At 43.1% G+C, this 22,821-nt stretch overlaps 2 protein-coding genes across 3 annotated transcripts; both read left to right on the top strand.

The window, feature by feature from the left end:
• The first annotated feature begins 1,175 nt into the window (after nt 1–1,175).
• Nucleotides 1,176–10,291, top strand: adpgk (ADP-dependent glucokinase). 2 transcript variants are annotated; one of them, XM_085778503.1, is made up of 8 exons: nt 1,176–1,453; nt 2,497–2,743; nt 5,115–5,340; nt 5,465–5,527; nt 6,368–6,488; nt 6,567–6,763; nt 7,945–8,043; nt 8,190–10,291. In XM_085778503.1, exons 2-8 carry the CDS (start codon nt 2,514–2,516, stop codon nt 8,775–8,777), a joined length of 1,524 nt encoding a protein of 507 aa, XP_085634629.1. In that variant the 5' UTR covers nt 1,176–1,453; nt 2,497–2,513; the 3' UTR covers nt 8,778–10,291. The 2 variants fall into 2 exon arrangements, with proteins under 2 accessions (XP_085634629.1, XP_085634628.1); XM_085778502.1 differs by having other exon boundaries at nt 1,226–1,453; nt 8,187–10,291.
• A 1,607-nt stretch (nt 10,292–11,898) lies between these two features.
• ppib (peptidylprolyl isomerase B (cyclophilin B)) lies at nt 11,899–15,970 on the top strand. The gene is made up of 5 exons (XM_085778501.1): nt 11,899–12,057; nt 13,325–13,438; nt 13,670–13,763; nt 14,873–15,057; nt 15,534–15,970. The coding sequence occupies exons 1-5, from the start codon at nt 11,923–11,925 to the stop codon at nt 15,654–15,656; spliced, it is 651 nt and encodes a 216-aa protein (XP_085634627.1). The 5' UTR covers nt 11,899–11,922; the 3' UTR covers nt 15,657–15,970.
• The last annotated feature ends 6,851 nt before the right edge of the window (nt 15,971–22,821 follow it).

Below are 22,821 nucleotides of genomic sequence, written 5' to 3'. Positions count from 1 at the left end.
TGTCCTCAGTATTTTTAAAAAAAAACTCTATTAAAAAAACCTCTTTCTATTTCTATCCCTATTTCTTTTTGTTAATTTGATTCCATTTGTTTTTCCTTATGTTAATTTAAAGTTTTAGCTTTCAAACTGCATAAGATCTTCTTTTTTCCTTTTTTTTTTGTTTACTTTACTCCGGAATCATGTGCTGTACACTGAGTACATGTACAGTAATAGGCTAATGTATACTAAATGTTTAATCCCATAAGCAGCAGAGAACAGTGAACAAAGCCCATTAGTAGCTACCCCACATGATCACAAATAAAAGCGACAAAAAGACATTTCTCATTTGTGCAAAATTATTCACATTATTGATATCATTTACAGCAGCAGATCAAATCACTCCACCTCCACACATACACAGGGGCGTTGCTAGGAATTCTGGGCCCCTTAAAGAATCCTAAAGTGGGCCCCTCCCCCTAACTTTTCCAGTTTTTTTTCTTAGACTATATGTATTATCATTTTTTATTTAGCCTTCTTTGTTTTGATGCTAATGCAGCATTACACTGCAAAAACTCAAGTATCTTACCAAGAATATTTGTCTTATTTCTAGTCAAAATGTCATTTCTAGTCAAAACAATTCTCATTCTACTTAAAATAAGACACATCATATTAAAAGTAGCTTGTTTTTAGACACTTTTTACTCCTTTCAAGCTGATTTTCACTTGAAATAAGTAGAAAAAATCTGATAGTGGAACAAGTTTTTCTTCCTTATTACAAGCACAAAAAACTTACTTTCACTGGCAGATTTTTCTACTTATTTCAAGTGAAAATTTGTTTGAAACAAGTGAAAATGATCTAAAAACAAGTTAAGTTTTAGGTTATGAGTCTTATTTTAAGTGGAAAGAGATTAGCTTTGACTTATAAGACAAATATTCTTGGAAAGATGTACTGTAGAGTTTTTACAGTGTACTATGAGTATTAGTCAGGGTCTTATGCAGAATAAATCAGTCATACAAAGATTAGACTACTGGGGTTTTTTATGGGCCCCACTGGGCGCTGGGCCCCTAGAATTATCATCACCTTTCTCCCCTAGACAACGGCCCTGCACATACACACTGTTATTTTTAGTTGAGTCTGAAACTCATGCATGTACAACACCCCGCTGGGCTGGTCTGGTGCGCATGCGCAGAGCGCCGACGGAAGCCTCTGCGCTGAGCGTGCATCGATGTGTGCGTGCGTGTAGGTCTGTATGTGTGTGTGTGCTGCTGTCTTTCCCGGTCGTCGCTGCTCCTTCAATGACTTGCAGCGCCTGTCCCTCCTCCTCCGGCTGCCTCCCTGTCCCGGTCCCGGTCCCTGTCCCGGTCCCCCGGCGGCTCCCAGAGCACTGAGCGGCCCCGTGGAGCAGCTCCGGACTCGGACCTGGTCCCCTGCTCTCTCTGCCTCCCGGACGAACCTCCAGTGTGCACATTTCTCGGTAACGTACCGCTACCGACCAGACCAACTCTGAAGCTACTCGGCTGTGAACTGAAGCTGAGGTGTAAGTGAAACTGTCCCGTGCTTAAAGTGGGTTTTTCCCCTGCCTCGGTTTAAATGAGCTTTCCGAGCCGAGCGGGCTAAAGCTACTGTCAGGTTAGCCCGGGTTAGCTCGGGTTAGCTCGGGTCAGCGGTGGCCGGAGAGAGACTCCCTGTTAGCATGAGAGCTACCAGCCTGTCTGAGTGTGTCCACGTTAGCAGGAACTTCAGCCTGAGCTGCTGTGTGAAGCTTCACTGGCAGAGCAGCTTCATCATGGTTTCACCCTTCACCCGGTCTACATGGGCACCACGTTAGAGACTGCTGCTGCTGCTGCTGCTGCTGCTGCTGCTGCTGCTGCTGCTGCTGCTACACACACTCATGTTTGCTGTTAGTCTGAAGAGTGTATCAAATGTGTTACATAAAACTAAACCTTCACCTCTTGTATAATCTCATTTTCAACAGGGTTCCACTAATCAACTATGTAAAAGACAAGAGAAGCTGTTTCTGATCCCAATGATCAGACTGTACAGTCATCTGCATGTATTAGATTAAAAAAAACATTAAAATAATTAAAAAATATTATTATAGTTGATTAAATAATGAATTACTAATCCAAATATTTGCTGCTTATGCCTGTGTTGATCTTTCTCCGCCAGATATTTGCACATCTTCACTTTGCCAGCTCTAAATGATTGTGATGTGTTACAGTTAGTGTTGCAATGAACTGTTATGTGAGTTTACAGTTTACAATGGATCTTGATTTATTAGTTTCTTATTCAAAAACCTTGAGCAGAACAGAAATGTAGTTGTGTTTAATGGTTTTCTCACTGCACAGACCCAAGCTCAACCCAGCAGTAGTGTCTCTAACTGAGGTGTATTTTTAGATACCAGCTTACCTGTATGCTGCCCCTTAATGTCATTACTCATGTCCACAATAACTGAGCCCATCAGTCTTTAATTGAAATGGCTGACGTGAGACAAATGAGAGATTTCCTCCGTTGCAGGAGCGTGTGGGAGCATCATGTGGAGGAAGGCTTCAGCAGCAGCCCTGCTGGCACTGGCTGTTGGCTATTTCTACCACGGCGGCCCGGACCTGCAGGAGCAGATTCTACAGTACATCAACCTGCCGATCTTTGAGTCATCGTCATCTCACAGTGTGAACACCCAGAGCAACCTGGAGCAGGTGATCTCCACTGCCTGGGAGACTCTGATCACTCTACCCACCCGGCAGTGGAGCAAAGTGGCCGTAGGGTGAGTTACAGAGTGACACTCCTGTACATGTTACTGCAGTAGGGGTCGTTTTATAGTAAAAGAAAAGCAAACTCTCACCTGACCGTGGTTACTATTCAAACCTGCATCTGTGCTTGTAAACTTGGCATATTGAGAGGCTGCGTTCAGCCCTGCTAGTGAGAAGGAATGTGTGATCATGAGTCAGTCCCAGCTCAGATGGCCTGGTCCAAGACAGCAGTGCCCCAGTGAATTATATCACTCTGCCTATACCTAGCCTATAGCCCTGAGGCTGCTGTAGAGCAGCCAACACACGTCAGGGTTTTAAAAAGGTGGTAGGTGCTGATTGGCTGCAGATGAAGGACTGCCCACCAGAGGGATGGACAGAGTGTTTCTACCAAGGAGAGCAGAGAAGGAAGAGAAGACTTGTGAGTTGTTTTGGAATGGTTTATTTATAATCAGTGCTACACTTAGAGGTCCGTGTTGGACCAGACCCTTCAGGTGAGATCCATCTAAGGCTGTTTACATGATATGATATCAGATATTGTCAGATCAGATTCAGGCCCGTTATGTGGTAATTAATCTGATACAAATCGGATATCTGTGTCTGCAGTCTAAGCAGACAGATCAGATCTTTACTGGCAATGCCAGTCGTACGTCATCAATAATAATAATAGTTCCCACACGTTTCCCAGAACCTCTGTAGCCCGTGATTGACAAGTGGGATTGACCTGGACTACCATGGCCAGCTGTGGTCACAGCTGTGTTTGCACTTATGTTTTTTTTTCCTCACTAGTTTTTTGTTTTCATATAACATTCATTTCTATGCGGACCGAGGGCAAACGAGGGAGTGTGAAAGAGAGCGCGGGAGAGAAACACCAGATTTCATGTTTGACTACCGGCAAAAACTGAAACGAGCCAGTTAGAAATCAAGAGAGGAAAAACAAACTGTGTCCAAGAGGCTTTGTCCCGTCCTCACTGAGCAACAGAGGATGGGACGGTGGCACAGCTGTCACCGTCACTGTCAGCTGCTCATCTCACAGCAGCTCCGCTCCACGCAAGCACTTAAACTTTATATTGTAAGGACAGACGTTTACTTTGTAAACAGTGACGTGTTGGATATGAACTCTGAGCACCAGACTCACCTTTGTTTATAATTATTATGGAATTATAAGTGACAATCTCCCGTCTTTAAAAAAGTTCACTAGCTTATTTCCTTCACGCATGCAAAGCAGGTGTAAATGCAGATATCAGATATGGGTCACTTCTGATAGAACATGTAAATCAGATGTAGGCAACAAATCAGAACTGGGCATCGAGGTCTGTAGTGCCTTAATGTGGCTTTGTCAGTGCAGTGATACACAGGTGTAGAGGACTATTACTGGCTGGAAAATCTCTGACACCAATGGGCTCTTTGCACAGCTCCACTACTTCCTGAACTTAATGCTGCTCCTTTAATTCCTATCTTACATTATTGGACCAACTGATTAATCCAGGTGTGTCTGACCATTGTTGTGAGGGCAGACACACCTGGATTTATCAGTTTGTCCAGTAATGTAAGATAGGAAATATTCCCAGGGCTAGGGCCTTTCTCAGAGGAGTTTGCATGTTCTCATTGTGTCTGCATGGCCGTAACCCTACGGCAACATAGACAATAGATGGATGGGCCCTGTAAATAAGTAATTCTTTTACTGTTTATTTCTTCTGCTGTTTATCCAGGCCATGGATTCTGTCCAATGCATTGGTAGGATTTATTGCAATAAGGAAGTGGACCATAATGTTGAAGGATGTCATATAAATGTCTTTTACCGTCAATAAATTCATGCACTTGGTAAACGATTCTAGGCTATTTTATTTGATATCATAATGGTTTTAAAGAGGAACGATGCAGGTTTTTCACCTTAACTCTGCTTCATTTTTACTTTGGAGTACTAGTGCTGGTTAAATCAATGACTTGTAACTTCAGATCAGAGTCTCCGTCCCGGTGTCCCAGCTCTCGTCTCCGTGGCACCGCGCCACAAACGCGCCCCATAACCTGTAATCTCTTGTTTATGACAGATAAGACTACACAAATATACACATGGTAACATCGTATATGATAGATAACATTATCCATCGCTCCATGGATTGATTTCTCCATGGATAGCTTTTTTGAAAAGAGATGCACATGAAGGAGAAGAGACAGGACTGGTATAGTTCCTCTTTAAAAGTAAAAGGATTGTTTTCACTTATTCATTAATACAAGCAGACATTTTGAATTGATCCAGAAAGAAATTGAACTCTTAAGTGTCAGGGATTGTTTCTAATTCAAGCCAGATTTCAATGAAAATATATGTTATTAACTCAAATGATCCGTATTCAGTATTTCTTCTAATCTGTCATGATTTCCTCGCAGTGTGAACGCCTGTGTGGATGTGGTGGTCTCTGGAGTGGGGCTGCTGCAGGCCCTGGCTGTGGACCCCGGCATCGGCCTGGACCACGAAGTGTTGCACTCCAAAGAGGACTTGAGGGAAGCCTTCATCCATTACATGGGCCGGGGAGCGGCTGCCGAGCGCTTCTTCAGCAACAAAGAGGTGTTTCAGAGGATCGCACGTGCTGCAGCAGAATACCCCGGTGCAAAGGCAAGGCTACCTTACTGCCCCAACTTTCTAAGAGAATGAATTTATAATAATCTTTTACAAATCTTTTTTTTTTTTTTTAAATAATGTTCCTTTTGATAAACTTAACTTTTGTCTTGTCATGCAGCTGTATGTGGGAGGGAACGCTGCCCTCATTGGTCAGAAGCTGGCTACCTACCCTGATCTGATGGTACAGTAGCATTTCTCCAGTTCTGTGTTTCATTTTTAATTCATTTTATTTGTTGATTCAAATCCTGGGACTGGAAAGGAGCAGGAAGATGAGAGTTTATAATACTTGCTCCTTTCTTAGAACAAAAAAACGCTTACATCAGATTCCCTAATATAACTCTTGCTCTACACTTAAAGCAGAAGTAAGCGATCCGGTCGTTTCGGCTAATGCTGCGTTCCAGGCAGGCTTTTGAAACCGTAAATTACAGCTTCAAGTCACGACTTACGACTTTGTAGCGTTCCAGGCAACCCACTCGTGTTTTTCCGACCTGTTTTACCTGTGAAAGTCACTATAACGGCCACTCGTAACTTCTGACCCGTGAAGTCGTACCAGATCGAACTGGTACGACTTCACAGGTCGGAAAAACACGAGTTACGGGTTGCCCTGAACGCACCATAACTTCTTGTCAGCCGATGGAGTTAGCAGTCCCCGCCCTCGTCATGGATCTATTGGTCCTCGTCCCTACGTCACCACATTCAGGCGCATCCCTTGGCTGCACACACAGAGAGGACTGCCCCTTTATGCCGTTCTCTCTCCTCATTGGATAAAACTTGTAGGATACAAGGAAAGTTTTCTCCTGGGCTCAGAGCAGAGCAGAGTGACTGACAGACCCGTGTTTCAGACCAAACACTCTATAGAAGTGATTGCTGTTGGAAGATACAACTATTTAAGACTTATATTAACACAAAAATATCGCTTACTTCTGCTTTAAACTATTGAACTATCAAATATTTGACTGCTATGGTCGGTTGAATAAAGTGACAAAGGCTGTGTGTTGATGTGTTTGTGTTCATACCACAGGTTTTATTATGTGGTCCAGTCGGTCCGAAACTTCACGAGATGCTGGATGAGCAGATTGTCGTTCCTCCAGATTCTCTCCAGGAGACGGATGAATTTCACCTCATCCTGGAATATAAAGCAGGTGAGGAGAAGGATGAGGCTGCAGGGGTCCCGGGGGCTGTTGCACCTCAGCCTGCTGACACGTCTTCTCTGTCCCCAGGTGAACAGTGGGGCGCGACTCAGGCACCTCAGGCCAACCGCTTCATCTTCTCCCACGACATGTCCAACGGGGAGATGAGCTCGCTGGAGACGTTCGTGGCGAGTCTGGAGGAGTTCGAGCCCGACCTGGTGGTCCTGTCTGGGCTGCACATGATGGAGGGTCAGGGCAGGGTGGTGTGGGAGGAGCGGCTCAAAGAGGTCAGTGGACTGAGCCTGTGAAAGCTCTGCAGTGTCTCAGTCACCTATTGTTTTATTTAGCAAAGCTGCTGTGTCTGCACATTCTGTCCCTACTGCAGAGTCACAGGTGTGTGCTTTATTGTCTACTAATGTGAGTCCAGTGAGAAGTAAAGGAGGAGGGTTACTCAACTTTTCTGCTGGTTTGTGAGAGTAAATATAAAAAATTATTTCATCCATAAGTTGAAACTATAGTTTTCTTTGGAAAGTGGGGATAATGCAACAACTCTGCTGACATTTATTTTTAAAAACTGTAGGCTAATGCTGCGTTCACATGGAATCCAGCTGACAAAATTATTGTGTATTATTTAATGTTATCATAGCTATACATACATGGCTATAAAATTCAGATTCCTCTTGATATTGCATTACAAACTGAAAGTTACTTTCCATGGACGGTTAAAAGTTAAAATGTTTTAACTTAGGAAGGCATTGCCATTAACCATTGCCGTCAACAGTATTCTGTGCCAGCCTATCCCAAGTTTTACTGTTATTCTCCCTTCCACTAAAATGACATCCGGTGTGCCGTCTGCAATCTGCCGGATTCCATAGGGATAGTTCAACATTTTGGCAAATTTGCCCATTGCCATAATCCCTGTAGTCATAGGAGTGCGTTCATTACCTTTAATTGTCGGTGCAAGCTGTTTTTAGATCGGCGGGGCAGAGACGTGAGCTCTGCATGGTGTGTAGTATTTTGTCTTTCCCTCATCAAACTCATCAAATACACAATCCAACAACTCCAAAACACTCTCGTGGACAAGTTGTTTGTTTTAGAGGCAAATTTGTAGCCGAACTACATTCCAGACATGGCTGCTGGCTAGTGGCTAGCGTGGTGAATGTGCAGGTCACAACTTGTCCACAAGAGTGTTTTGGAGTTGTTGGATTGTGTATTTAGTTTGATGAGGGAAATGCACTTACGTTGCGTTAGCTGAGCAGCTCACGTCTCTGTCCCGCCGATCTAAAAACAGCTTGCACCGACAATTAAAGGTAATAAACCTACTGCTATGACAATAGGGATTATGGCAATAGGCAAATTTGCCGAAATGTTGAACTATCCCTTTACCATTGTTAACTATCTTAATTAGTCATTGTTTGATCACATGCTGTATTATCTCAGTGTTGGGGTTGTTGCTTCCTCTTGCCAGGCTGTGGCAGCCATATCTGACATTCGTAGAGACATCCCCATCCACCTGGAGCTGGCCAGCATGACGGACAGAGACTACATGAACAGCATCATGCAGGAGGTACATGTGGAAAACCAGTTTTCTGAGGGAGTCTGTTACTGTACGAAGCCTCTCGCACAGAAAAGATGAGTGTGCTCAAATGTCACCAATCCCTGAAGAGTTGTGTGTATTTAATTAACGGTTTTCCCTCTCGTTCCTGTTAGCAGGTTATGCCCATCGTCAGCTCCATCGGGCTGAACGAGCAGGAGCTGCTGTTCCTCTCCCAGGCGGGGGGGGGGCCTCACGCCGACCTGGCCGCCTGGAAGGGCATCCCGGACGTGGGCCGCGTCAGCGACATCCTCCACTGGATCCTGGAGCAGCACGGACGCAGCGACCCGTCGTCCGAGGCCGACCTCACCCGCATCCACTTCCACACGCTGGCCTATCACGTCCTGGCCACGGTGGACGGTTACTGGGGCAACCAGAAGGCAGCGGTGATGGCGGGGGCCCGGGTGGCCAGCAGTCAGGCCTGCGGCCTCCAGTCGGTGGACGTCAGCAAAGTGGAGCTCAAAGCGCCGGTGGAGTTCCACAGCTCGTACTCTGAGCCGCGAGAGAAGCTGACCCTGAACCCGGCCGAACCCGTGACCGTGTGGCGCCGCGGCAACGTCACCTTCCACCTCACGCCGGTGCTGGTCTGCAGACAGCCGCTTCGGACAGTCGGGCTGGGGGACGCCATCTCGGCAGAGGGGCTGGTTTACTCAGAATTACAGACCCAGCAGCCCTTCGGAGAGTCCCCTCCCTCCGACTCTCTCTGACTGGGGCGACGCTGACGTGCTGAGAAGAGCCGGCGACGTCGGACTGAGCCGAACATCTGAGCCAGTTCACACCTCTGCATCTTCCTCCTTAACACTCCCAGAGTTTGAGAACGTGATCGGTCGGCGGTCGACAGTTTTAAATCCTGCCTGATGACTCCTCCAGCCTGCCTCGCCTCCCGGGTCCTCCCTCCTTAACCCCCCTTACGGCGGACGCAGAAACTGAGGCAGAACTGTACAGAACTGGATGAGACCGGGCTGTGAGGGCGGCCTGACTCTATGCACCGCGCACAGATCAAAGCCATCTTCACAGACCTCAAAGAGTTTTGTTGGCTCACTTCATTTACTTTGACCTGCATATCTTCAGTATGCTGTGCCTTGGAAAAAATGAATTTAAATATAATTCTTAAATATTTTATTTTTATGTCAGAGCCAAACAAACTTAGAACGAAGCTTCACGTCAGTCATCCCTCTGAGATATAAACACACACACACACACAGACATAACTATGTATGATTGGAGACTGTTGAGCGTCTTACTCTATGGTAGAACCTAAGTGGTATTCTTGATGTTCTTTGTTTCTTCTGTACAGTCACGTCAAATAGTCACTAGAACACTTGAACGTTCATTCTCCCATGGCTGTCTGACTTACCGAGATATACTTGACATTTTTGGTCCAGAGAGGGTGAAACTACTGGAGCGTTCTGGTGGACAACAGTTCTGTTGATCTCTGTTCCTCTGTGGTATAAATTCCTGCTACAGAGAACTTATTGATATTTGGATAATAAATCAGATGATAAAATGTTGTGTTGAAACACCAACTTTAATTATGGTTTTGAAGGGGATCCTTCATTATGCAGTAAATTTGCCAGATGCCAGCTAACGAAGAGTCAGCTGGCAGTAGATTAAGTTCAAGGTGAAACAAGATTTCATTTTATTTTGTAGGTTGATTGTTATCAGGGTTACTGTATAGTTTGCTTCCTGTTGTGTTGAAATGTTCAGGTGCTGTTTTCCTCCAGTTCTAAAATGTGATCGTGCAACATGATTGGCTGAGAATCCTTAAAAGCTTCCAGTGTAACAAACTGCAAGAAAAAGCTCCTTGATTCAAATTCTAGCATATAAGTAAATTATGCTTTTTTTTTCATGGGTTGTTTGTTGTTTTCTTTGTGAACGTATTTCAAATCACCTGCATCATGTTAGATGTACAGTGTGTAATATCAGAACAATGTGTTTGTATACCTCAAATAGCCACTGAAGGCATGCAATAACAATGGAGTCTTAATGCAAACATGCAACAAAAAGATGATGTATGGTATTTAGCAGAATAAATTCTTTGCACTAGTAGGAAGTGGCAGGTGTGCCTGCAAAGGTGAATGTAACCTTAACTCCACTCCCCCTTTATTATTAGCAAGTACAATCTATTCAACTTTACTCCTTTCATAGTCTGTCTCATGTTTTAACATCTGTCAACATGTTTCATTTATGTGTTTTGTCATTAAAATGTGTATGGACAGTAGTGTCTGTGGTGCTGTTGTCTTAATGCTGAAATCAGTGCGTCATTTAAATCATTTGCCAGGAAACAGTGTCGAGTTCTCTGTGGTCTGAGTGTCCTTTTGACAGTTTATGGCTTATATATGGATATGAATATATGGAGTAATTACTAATAATAACTTTGTAAGTGTATTTACTTATGTCGTAATGTGCAAACAACACACAACAATTTTTTATTAGCTCTTTGTGGGTTGAATATGATTCAAACAAGCAGTGATACTCTGTACACTGTCTCTGTTCATACCCAGTGAAGATCCCCCACAGCCTAAAGCACCCAGCTTCAATGTTTTACAAAGGCCATTAACATAGATTTTTGTAAAACAAAAAAAGTGTTCAAACTCTTCTGGGCATTTTGAGTCTCCTTAGCGTTCATACTGTGACTGGATTGTTTATCAATCATATCAGAAAACATGAATCAAAAGGATGTCACAGAGTTTTTTTTAAGGTTAACAATCAAACTGGTTAAGGAGTGAAACATTTGCTGTTGAGGGAAATCACTGAACAATCAATCATCATCCTGTTATCAGACACTCATATATTATTGTGTAAACCAGGTACCCCAAACAAAACAGTAAAACATCTTCAACCTTGATCTGCTTTGCTTTGAGAGGTAGCTTCACAGCCTTAAGTCAGGATGAAAAAAATACATTCCTGCAGCAAAAACCTTTTCCTACAGATTATTATTAAGTTGTGCAATGTCTCTGATGTATTTATTATTACATACAGAGAAAATTAAGTACAAGCACTGTTTTTTTTTCTTTTTTATTTAAACAAATGCATTTACAAACTAGTCAGGCAAATATTATATCTGTCCAAAATTTAACAAGAGCAGACATCATGTTTCAGAGATAAGAATTAAGAATAACATTAAATAAACAAAAATTAAGATAAGTGAGTAAAAAACAAGACAAACACATATCAAATATAGAAGGGAAGAGAAAAAGTAAATAAATAAATAAAAACATACATTAAATCATCCAGGATTAAAACAATTGTTACGCTACATTAGTCAGATCATTTTTAAACATTGCATAGAGGTCTTTGGCATGTTTGGACTTAATACATTTTAGGGACTTAATATGGAGATGGAATTCATTTAAAAAGTATGTGAAGATGGTGGAGTTTTTAGATATTTGGCTTTGTGAATAAAGAATATGGCTAAAGGATTAGTAAAACATTTATCGTTAAATCCAATTGTTTGTCTTTTAATATAACACCATAGGTAATACTCATGGTAATACTATTGTACAAGCACTGTTTTTTCTTCATCCTTTTATTACACAGCTCTGTCTGGATCGCGCTGTTCACGCGTCTGCTCCTGATTGGCTGAAACGCTCCGGCAACGTGCGCCAATCGGAGCTCCGTGCGTCTCCCCGCGCCGTGCTGACGTGATGACGTAGGGCCGCTACGCTGCGAAGAGCCGCCGCCGCATCCCGGAGCTCTGAGCGGCCGCCGCTGCAGTCTCCACCCCGGACACCGCTCTCCTCCCTCACCGCCCCCCCACCACCACCACCACCACCACCTCCCTCCTCCCGGTCATATAAAGCTACCAGACTCCCAGGCCGTCCTCCCGGGCTGCTCTGCTTCTTCTTGTTGATGGTCAGACTCTGCGAGAGAAGGATGAAGTTCCTGGTCGCCGTCACGGTCGTCGTGGGCTCGCTGATTTTCCTCGCCTTCCCCAACGGCTCGTCCGCCGACGAGAAGAAGAAAGGCCCCAAAGTGACTGCGAAGGTAACGAGGCGGAGAGCAGGAGAGGCAGGAGAGCAGGAGAGGCAGGAGAGGCAGGAGAGGCTGGGGAGGCAGGAGAGGCTGGGGAGGCAGGAGAGGCTGGTCGCTGTGTGCAGGCGAATCACGGCTCTTCCTCGTTGCTAACAGGATATCGTTGCTAACAGGATAACGGCTAACGGCTGGTAGAGCCACGTCAGCTAGCTACGTTACGTTAGCCTGTAGCTGTCCACCACTCTGCTGCTAAACTAAGCTAAGCTAGCCGGGGCTGCTAACGTTAAGCCGTTTACAATCCTATTAATTTTTGCATGCAACTGCGGCGAGATCAAAGCTACAATAACTGACTTAAACCGGCTTGTCTGGGCTGAATGGAGCCGCTGTTAGTGTCCAGCTCTCCGGCCTGGCCAGACCACTGCCGGTCTGTCCCAACGCATTCACTGATGCATTACGGTTTAACCAGAGCAGAAGGCTTCGTCCGGTCAGGCCCAGGCCAGCAGATGTTAGTCTGTTATGTCTGGCTGCTGCAGCTCTGTCCACGTCTACAGCTGCAGAGGCGCAGTGACCCCGCACAGCTCCTCTGTGGCCTAAACAGCGCTGCCTGAAAACCAGCAGCGGTACAGTTAGTTACTTTGTGATGCCCCAGTTACACGACACGTTTCAATCCTGCAGGAACTTCCAGAGGATTAGAGCTGCTGCTGCTGTCTCTATAATCAAACACGGAGGTCCGGTCCTCCTCCAGGCCTCACTGCTGTGGGGATTTACATCTTTTCTCTGGTAGAAACGATGGTGTATCAATATGACTGAGTGTTGAATTGTTTGGTTTTTTGAACACATCATAAAACACCATCATACTGGGCCGTAAGAAAGACCAGTGGTCGATTTCCACACCGTTCTGGCCTCTTCAGAAATGATAAATGAAGAATATAAATAACTGTCAGACTGATTGGTAATGAAAGATCACCTTTAGTTTTTCAGAGCGGTTGCATTTCAGTGAGACTATGACTTGGCAGTGTGTGCGTAACTGAACCTGTTAGATTATATCAGTTATTTTTATTTGTCACATTCATGGCTAAAAACTAAGCACATGACTCACTGTACCCGTATGTACCCGACAATAAATAAGAAATGTATTAAAAAAAATAAGATATAGTGACTGTATATTTCCACCAGCCCACAGTCACATAAAGTACCAGTAAGAATAAAGGCAGAGGAAGTCATTCTGGCCTCAGCGTTGCAGATCTTGGAGTCTAAAATAACTGAATATCTTTTGTAGGTGTTCTTCGACATGAGAATCGGAGATGAAGACGTGGGAAGAATTGTCATCGGCGTCTTTGGGAAAACCGTTCCAAAAACCGTTGACAACTTTGTCGCCCTGGCAACAGGAGAGGTGAGAAATTCATTTGCCCTTTTTGTATGAGCCAGTTTCATACAGTTTGGATATGACAGGGCGCCCACGGTGCTGTGGGTTTGATCCACCACTGATAGTGAATTCACCGTCATGCACAAGAATAGATTTTTGCAAAACCACACGCTGCATGTTCTGGAGCTGCTTCTTGACTCACATTCAAGTAGTTTATTTATTTATGTATGTTTATATGTTTTTGCTCCAACTGAACAGAAAGGATTTGGTTACAAGGGCAGCAAATTCCACAGAGTCATCAAGGAGTTCATGATCCAGGGTGGAGACTTCACCAGAGGAGACGGCACTGGAGGTAGGAGGCCACAGAATCACACTGATATCATTACCCCCCCCCTCCTCTGCAAGAATGAACTTGTTTTACTGAAAGCAGTGCATCTCATCTCTCAAATCTGACAGGAAAATGTCTCAGTCCCAATCTGTTGGAGGCAATCTGTTGTATTTCCATTCACACAGACAATCTGCTGCCTTCTACAGAGCAGTGAGGCCTTTAAAGGGATGGTTCAACATTTTGGCAAATTGGCCCATTGGCATAATCCCTATAATTTTAGGCGTAGGTTCGTTACCTTTAATTGTCGGTGCAAGCTATTTTTAGAACGGCGGAGCAGAGCCGAGAGCTGCTTAGAGCTACAGAGGCTCATGGAATTTCTTGGTTTCCCTCATAAAACTCATCACATACACAACCCAACAGCTCCAAAACGCTCTCGTAGCCAAGTTGTGACCTGCACATTCACCACACTATGAGATAATAACGGATCGTTACCAGACAGAGTTGTTTTCGAGGTAAATGCAGAGACTGCTTGCTGAAAAACTGCCCCCTATGGGAATGCACATCAGCGATTTTGCATGAATTTACTTCAAGCAACTTTGTCTCGTAACGTTCTGTTATTATCTCATAGACAGGTAACAAACCTACTCCTAAGACTACAGGGATTATGGGAATGTGCCAGTTTGTCAAAATGTTGACCTATCCCTTTAATGAACAGAGAATTGTTTTGGATTTTTGAGCTGTTTCACAAGAGTCCCTGTTATGTTGTAATGATTTGCTTTAAGTACGTTTGGCAAATGCTTTTATCCAGCATGACACTGTTGATTAAAAAGTGAAAATGTCAAAATGTCATATGATAAATCATTTGCCAGCCATCCAGTCAAAGTGAGGTGTAAGGGTCACCAAGCAAGGCAAGTTTATCTGTATAGCCCGTTTTCACAAACAGTTTGTCTCAAAGGACTTTACATAGCATCATGACAACATCCTCTGCCCATAGACTCTCACATCCACTGAGGAAAAATTCTCAAGAAAAAAAAAAACCAGGAGAAACCTCAGGGGAGGGAACGACACAACAAACAGGAACAAACAGTCTTGTAACTGCTTTAAATGGTGCAAATGTTTATTTCTTCTTGAAGGTAAGAGCATCTATGGAGACCGTTTCCCCGACGAGAACTTCAAGCTGAAGCACTACGGCGCCGGCTGGCTCAGCATGGCCAACGCCGGCAAGGACACCAACGGCTCCCAGTTCTTCATCACCACGGTTCAGACTCCCTGGCTGGACGGCAAGCACGTCGTGTTCGGAAAAATCCTGGAGGGAATGGTGAGTCTCAGGCCCGTTGGTCAGGATTGACTACGTTTTAAAAAAAATTCATTTTACAAACGCCGTTCAGCTGAAGAGTCATTAACTTTCATCCTGTCGCTTGGCTGCCTCAGTGAATTCCTCTGCATATAATGACAACCTGACGACAACAGAATGTCTCAGCATTGTATCATGGATATGGTCACATTTGAATACTGTGGTGTTTCAGATTAAACTACCCAGCAACATGTAGAGTAGTTAAATCTGGCTCCACTTTGACCTGCAACACCAATAAAGTGATGCTTTTACATTACGTATAGTATTGTAATGTACAGTACAATATCACACTGACCTTTTACTTTTAATGTTAAGTTCTTGGGTTATGTTGCTATTTTTATGTAGGTGACATTAGCGTCAACAGCTGTTTACTCAGCAGCCTAGAAGAAACTGTAGTTTATCACAAACATTGACAACTTGAACTTTTTTTCCTCCTCCAGGATGTGGTGAAGAAGATCGAGGGCACGAAGACAGACGGGCGCGACAAGCCTCTGAAAGACGTCAGCATCCACGACTGTGGCAAGATCGAAGTAGAGAAGCCGTTCGCTGTGGCCAAGGAGTAAAGAGCCCTGCTGGAGCACATCAGGGAGAACAGGACTGGTTGGGTCGGGGGGGCGGGGGGAGGGGGGGGTTGTTAGGGGGGGAAATCGTGCAGGCCACCTTGTTTTATCTCTTACAGCCCCGTGGTCCTGCAGACTGGGCCACTGGGTCATTGTGTGTCAGTGGCTGCCGTCTTAACGCACCAGAAGAGCATCAACATCGAGCAATCATGACGACACTGGGTCCATCTAGCAACGAGCATTCCAAGGTGCACTTAACTGTTCGTTGTGTTTTTGTAAAAAATGAGATCTGAAATAAAGGTTTCAATTTTTGTTAAGTTTTTGGGTCTTTTTAGTTTTTGTTATATCTGGTACCAAAAGTCAGTGTCATTTCAGATTAGTTCCTCTTGTGACCACTAGTGGGAGATATTAGCTCGGACACTGGAATAGTCTGTCCTTAAAGGCATAGTTCAGCTTTTTTTTGAAGTGGAGTTGTATGAGGTACAAATGGCCATTTAAGGGGACATATTATGGAAATATCACTTTTTGAAGGCTCTTTAACATTTATCTGGGTGTTTGTTTTGCCTTCCGGACCCCAAAATGTGAGGATAAAATCTGTAATTTTCCGGCTCCCTATAGTTTAAAATCCATGTGGTTTTACAAGATGTTCCCTCAATTGTCCAACAGTGATGTAACTAGTTTTTGAATTTGCATAAAACCACCCCGACCCTGGTGCATCTACTTTATGGCCATTTGTATTGCATACAACCCCTCCCTTAAAAAAAACGAACTATCCCTTTAACCTTTCTGATGGTTTCTGTGTGTGTGTGTGTGTGTGTGTGTGAGACAGAGTGAGAAGTGAAAACATTGGTCTATGCTCTCTCCTCCACAACAGTCTTCTACAAAAAGAAATACACTCATGAGTGATTGTGAAAATAAAACAGCTGTTACAACACACAGCATCCTGCCAACAGTAACTGGTGATGTGTAATCTGATACAGGGAAACTTTTATTTCCACATTATTATAGCTATAAAATGAAATGACACAATATAATAATAGATGTACAAGTCTCTCTTTTTTTTTTAAGTATATTTTTTGGGGCTTTTTTTGCCTTGTAATGGAGAGGAGAGTCGAGAGAGAGACAGGAAATGGGAGGCAGAGAGGTGGGTGACGAGGTGGGTGACATGCAGGATAGGACCACTCGATGTGGGATTTGAACCACATCATCACACCATGATCTGCAGACGAAGGCACAGTGTGGTGGCTCAGTATCAGCAGTCCAGTAGAGAGCATTTTGACCTATTCCTATACAACAAGTTGATTATGAATAGATTATGCAGTGATGTGAATCAGTTGCCAAGAAATAAGAGTAAAGTCAAACCAGTATAATCACTCAGTATATTGACACTGTAGCTGTTTAATTAGTGGGAGTTAAACTGAAGCAGAATTAAGACAGTTGGAGATGACAATACTGCATTGTGAAGAAAGGCTGTCCACATTTAACAACACGTGGCCGAGAGCGTTCAGCTTTTCAGTTGTCATTTCCACAGTCTGACCTTAAAGCTGATGAATAGTTTTTCCTTCATCAGTAAAAGCTGTATGTCATCTCTGTCTGTAAATGTCAAGGCAGCAGAGTGCTGTCAGAGAGCTGCAGGACTGTCTGCTCTCATTTGCACTTGGACTTGACCTGGGTTGACCTGATGCAAAAAAAAAAAACCTGTGTGTGGGACAGAAGAACTCCTGAGCAGCCGAGCCCTGGAAAACCTCTGGACTCCTGCACTTGAGAACAAACACGCTGCAAATGACACTGAGGAGAACTGCTGCTCATCTTACCTGCTGAAGAAATGGATCAGATGACACAGGGAGGAACCGTGGGCTCTGTCTCACATTCGTCCTCTCTGTTGCTGCTTGTGAAGAGTTCTCCTATTACATTTATATCCACACTAGGCTAAATGGGTCTTTTTTAGTTTTTGTTATATCTGGTACCAAAAGTCAGTGTCATTTCAGATTAGTTCCTCTTGTGACCACTAGTGGGAGATATTTGCTCAGACACTGGAATAGTCTGTCCTTAAAGGCATAGTTCAGCTTTTTTTTTAAGTGGAGTTGTATGAGGTACAAATGGCCATTTAAGGGGACATATTATGGAAATATCACCTTTTGAAGGCTCTTTAACATATATTTGGGTGTTTGTCTTGCCTTCTGACCCACAAAATGTGAGAATTGACAAACATTTTTTTTTGTAATTTTCAGGCTCCTGAGTCCCTAGGTTGAAATGCACATGGTTTTACGAGCTGTTCCCTCGGTTGTCTTCCAATGATGTTACTAGGTTTCGAATTTGCAGTTTACCACCCCTACCTGGTACTAGTCTGGGGCCGTTGACTCGCTGTTTTGGGAAGGAAACGGATCCAGGGCGAGAGAGACAGACCTTTCCTTCAAAATAAAAGCACCAAGCTAATAAAATGCGGTAAAACTCTTTAATTTAAGGAATATAATTTACAAGAAAGTCCCCGAGCCATTAAGTTAACATTTCGCTTTTATTGTATTGCAAGTTAATGTTTATTTTATAAGTTTTATGTTGGTGAACACTTTTATTTTGGTGAATCTGGTGATTTCGCTATCCGCTACAGACAGGAACCAGAATGCAGACTAATTCAGAGGTAATGGACACCAGGCTCTTCGCTTGTCTTAAGAGCCTGGTGATGCGAGGCTAACCTGGGACCAGTAGAAGGGGTGGGGCGGGGCAAGCAGTGGCTGATTTGCAGTTAAAGGGACAGGCACTGAAATCAGCCGTTGTCCCTGAACAGGGCTGTTTAGAGAGGATGAAAAGAGCTGTGATGTTTGATCTTTGGGGTATTTTGACCAAACCATGTCACAGACATGTCTTTAAGACACCTGGGAACTATTTTAATTTGTGGAAAAGGAGCAGAATATGTCTCCTTTAAGTATTGAAAAGTACAGGCCATGTGAGCTTTATCTAATGTAGGTGGCTTGGTGTCAAAGTCTGTGATGACGTTTTCAAAGTTGGTAGAAACAATGAAGTCCCTCTGGTGCAAAGCAGGGTTTAGCTTTGGCACCAGTCAACAGCCAAACTGAATCTAGTCTGCAGCACAGGAGGAGGACAGAGAGAGGAGAGGAGGGATGTGATACTGAACCATGTCCTTCATTCTTTTTAAATGTCACTCAGTATTTTTATTTCACCAATATGATTTGTGTTTTTTTTTATTGACAATTTAGATTAGTCTCCAATTAGAAGTTATTGATTTTTTTTTAGAAAAAGAGAGGGTTGCCCGCACACTCTTAAAGGAGGTCACAGTGATTTATTTAGCACTTGCACAAACGTTTTCGACCATGTGTGGTCTTCTTCAGGTGCACCTGACCTCCTTTAAGAGTGTGCGGGCAACCCTCTCTTTTTCTACGTTACTTTTTATTGCCCTGCACCTCAATAGCCTACAGCATGATGTGCATATAAAAACCTCCTTTTTCCATTGATTTTTTTTTTTAAACATCTGGAAATGCACCCAGGATTGCCCAAGCACCCATGTACTCTAGTCTATGGGAATTACAAATGCTGATATCTACAACAATCACCTTGTAAACCTTGAACAAAGTGTATTATTTTTGCAAAGGACTCTTCAACACGCAGTGTCACATCTGAAAAAAAAAAAAAAAAAGTAGAGGCTTTTATTTTGACCTGTTCACAGTAAGACCTGCAGGGGGCGGCCTAACACCACAGACGTCAGCTCTGCAGCACAACAGAGGAAGTCCATGCTTGTGGTTTCACATGTGATTTTAGTGCAACAAAATGAGGAATTGTGCGTCTCTGTGATTCTCTGTCTATTCATGATTGGTTTTTTTTAATCACTTTTTTTTTCACTATAGAGATGGTTTGTTTGAATCTCATGCCTCTGCTCAGTGGGGAGATTTCACAGCAAAGTTCATGTTGTCAGTCACAGAAAAGAAAATGGACATCATAGCTGCACCTTATCTGATCTTCCTGATCCTCCTGTGGCACGAACACTCCCGTCTGGAACCCCAGGCGTGTTCAGACCAACGTATCCAGGTCTTGACAGATGTGCTGCTGTCTGACTCATAATTGGCAGTTGGATGTCAGTGACTCTTGAATCACACTGCCAAAGAAGAGCAAATATAATTTGTGCAACAGAATGCTATGGTCTGTTTTTGTTGTAGAATACAATGAGTTCATTACTGAGCATTAACAATGAATACGGTGTATTTTGGCTGCTGCCAGGTGAGAATCTGTTTCTGTAGAATAATCTGGGACATGAGCAAGTATTTGCTGCTTAATAAGAACAACTGTGGTATTTACAGCTGCTTTGAGTGGTGCAGAACGTGAAGAATTCTCCCACCAAACAGCGGCTCCTGATATGAGTTTAATATAATGTAATTTATTCCCATGCAGCCGTTTTTGGAAGCGGTGGAACCACAGAGGCCATGGGAACAGCTCTAGACGAGGGAATGGTATTCCTAAACACAGCTGACCTCATCTGCCTTTGTCAACTCATCTGTGTCAACTCATCTGCAGACAGAAGGTTAATTCACATTGGAGTTTAGAACAAAAATGCAAGATTATTGAGTTTAACCAATAACTGTGTTCAAAACCTGCTTTGTGTAACATGCTACAGGGTCCTATTAATGTTATTGATATCTTAATCTATTATGGCTTCTCATTTTTTGTTCTTTTATGTCATATTGTGACTAAATGTGTGTATATGTGTAGCTATTTATGTATGTGTCTGTACATATATATATATATCATACTCGTATTGTTACTATGTTATAACTTATATTGGAATTAACAAAGGGCCTGGGCTTCTTCCCACTCCTTCCAATCCATTCAAGCTGCTGTTGTTGTGATAATGTCTTCTTGTCGGCTGAGCTGTAGACTTGGGACTTTGTTTTCTGAGTCAAGCTCAAGTCAGATTTAAGTCTGTCTGTTGTCATTACTGAGACTTGACTGTTGAAGGACTCAGTGGCGTGCACAGACCTTTTTAAGGGCAGGGGCGAAAAGAAAAAAAGGGATACAGCGCATCCTCGCCACTGAAGAGGGCGTTTTGGCTCCTAAGAGGACAATTTAGAGGGGGCCTCCACTGGAAGGACTTGATTTGAAGGAGTTGCTGAAGAATGCAGCAATGATGAAAAACTAGAATTACCACTTTCAGTTGTAATGCTTCAGCCAAAACACTTTTGTGTTTTCTCCTCATTGTGACCTTGACCTTTGACCCATAAGAATCAAATTAATTTACCAAATCTGAGAGTCGCTGAGACAGATGCTGCAGTGCTCAAATCATTTTTTGGACTCGTTCTGTTGGGCTCAAGGCTTTGACAAGATTTGAGTTCTGGCTAAATTTAGCACTGATCCTCCAACATACAATGTAACAGTGAAACAGAACAAACTGTATTTGTTCGTGCACAAAACATTATGAGTTCTTAACAAGATGAACAAGAAAACAAGCTCAATGTACTATGACTACACAAACACACAGCAAAAGCAAATTTGACAACATTTGCATTTTCAGGAAAAAGGAGACAAGAAGTGACACCTGGGCTGGGACTTGTTCTTTAACACCGAGTCTCACTGAGTCTTTGAAGTTAAAAGCATTGAACAACAAGTGCATCCCAGCAGGTTCATCATGAAGATGCTGATTCTGATAACAGCAGAATGTGTGAGGCTGCAGTGTGTTGATCTCTCAGGGCCACCACAGCTTTACACATTACAATAAGGGTCCTTTAATCAACGTTAGCGAGTACATTATTAAGCATTAATATATAAACTAATGTGTTAATTAATGCTGAGTAATGCATACATAATGATAACAAATTACATTATTCAACTTTTAAATGTATTAACTAACTTTGAGTAGTAAACCTTAATTACCTGCTTACTAATGGGCTACATTAATGAATGTGTTTTCTAATCCTAAGTAATACATAATAATGATTGTTAATATATTAATGAATGCTTAATAATGTGCTAACTAACGTTAATTAAGGGACCCTTATTGTAAAGTGTTACCGGATCTATTCTCTGATCAAACTACTCCTGTAAAAGACAACTGGTTCAGTTTTACAATTAAAAAGCTAGAATAACTACCTCCGAGTTGCTTCCGACAAAATTTGAAGAAAAAAAAATCACCTTTAGATCAGCCTCATCCTTCAAAAACTAAATAACAACTTGTATAGATGTACACAGACCTACACAGGCTGTTTACTGTTTCCATGTAAGCTTAAAGGCACACACCCTGACCAAGAGAACTTCTCACTGGGAAAGTCCATCATCTATTTCCAGATGTGGTTTAGCATGAATTTGTATAATTACAGAGGAGTGTGGATGATTGGAGTATCATTTAGAGAGATCATCTCACTATATCATGAATTAAACCATCTGTGTTCGCTTCAGTGAGCTGTGTTTAAAGTTTGTCAGTAATTTGCAGCTGTTAGAGTGGATGTTGTGCCTGAGGAGATCGTTACGACTTTACATTCCTCAATATCATTAGATGAAAAATATGTTTTCCGCATAAACGCTTTGTAGGAACTATTACGGGCAAAACAACTGGGCAGCTAAGAAGAGCCACGCTGATGAGGTCCAGAAAGCAGGTCGATGCTCTGCGATCCTTGTTTTGCCCAGATTCACTCAGGCATCAAGTGACTCACCAGGAGGAAAATATGGAAAGAATTCCCTGGAGTTGGCACAACTGTGGTCTTGGTTAAACCCTCTGTTGTTGGGTTTGGCCTTGTTTGTGGCGATTGGGGATTGTCCTGTGAAACAGTGTTATTCTTCACTTACTGGCTTTGCTGGAAAAGCCGTGACGGGCCGGACATATCTGGCATAGCTTCCTGCAAGAGGCTTTGTCAACGAGATTAAAAGAACACTGGGGAGAATCACAACATGAAGCGCGGAGGTTTTCTGCCACACTGGAGGACCAAACGTCCACATCCTGCGCTGCGTTCAGGCTCCAGTGGAGCATGTTTGTTTGGTTACCTCCAAAGCCTGAATGTGGCAGATGTAGGACAGGTGTTTGCCAGCATCGATTTACAGGTAACACAAGGTTAAAGTTAGGAAAGTATTTGGTCCTGGTTACATTTATATATATGTTTATGTGTTTAAACCAGACCACAACCCCAAACTTTAACCAAGCACTAACCAGTTAACTTTACCCATAGCCACT

The sequence above is a fragment of the Trachurus japonicus genome, chromosome 6 (genome assembly GCF_045865225.1).
Source record: "Trachurus japonicus isolate A0001 chromosome 6, Traja_1.0".
NCBI lineage: Eukaryota > Metazoa > Chordata > Actinopteri > Carangiformes > Carangidae > Trachurus > Trachurus japonicus.
Note: the sequence above shows the minus strand (reverse complement) of the source record. Positions and strands in the feature narration are given on the sequence as shown.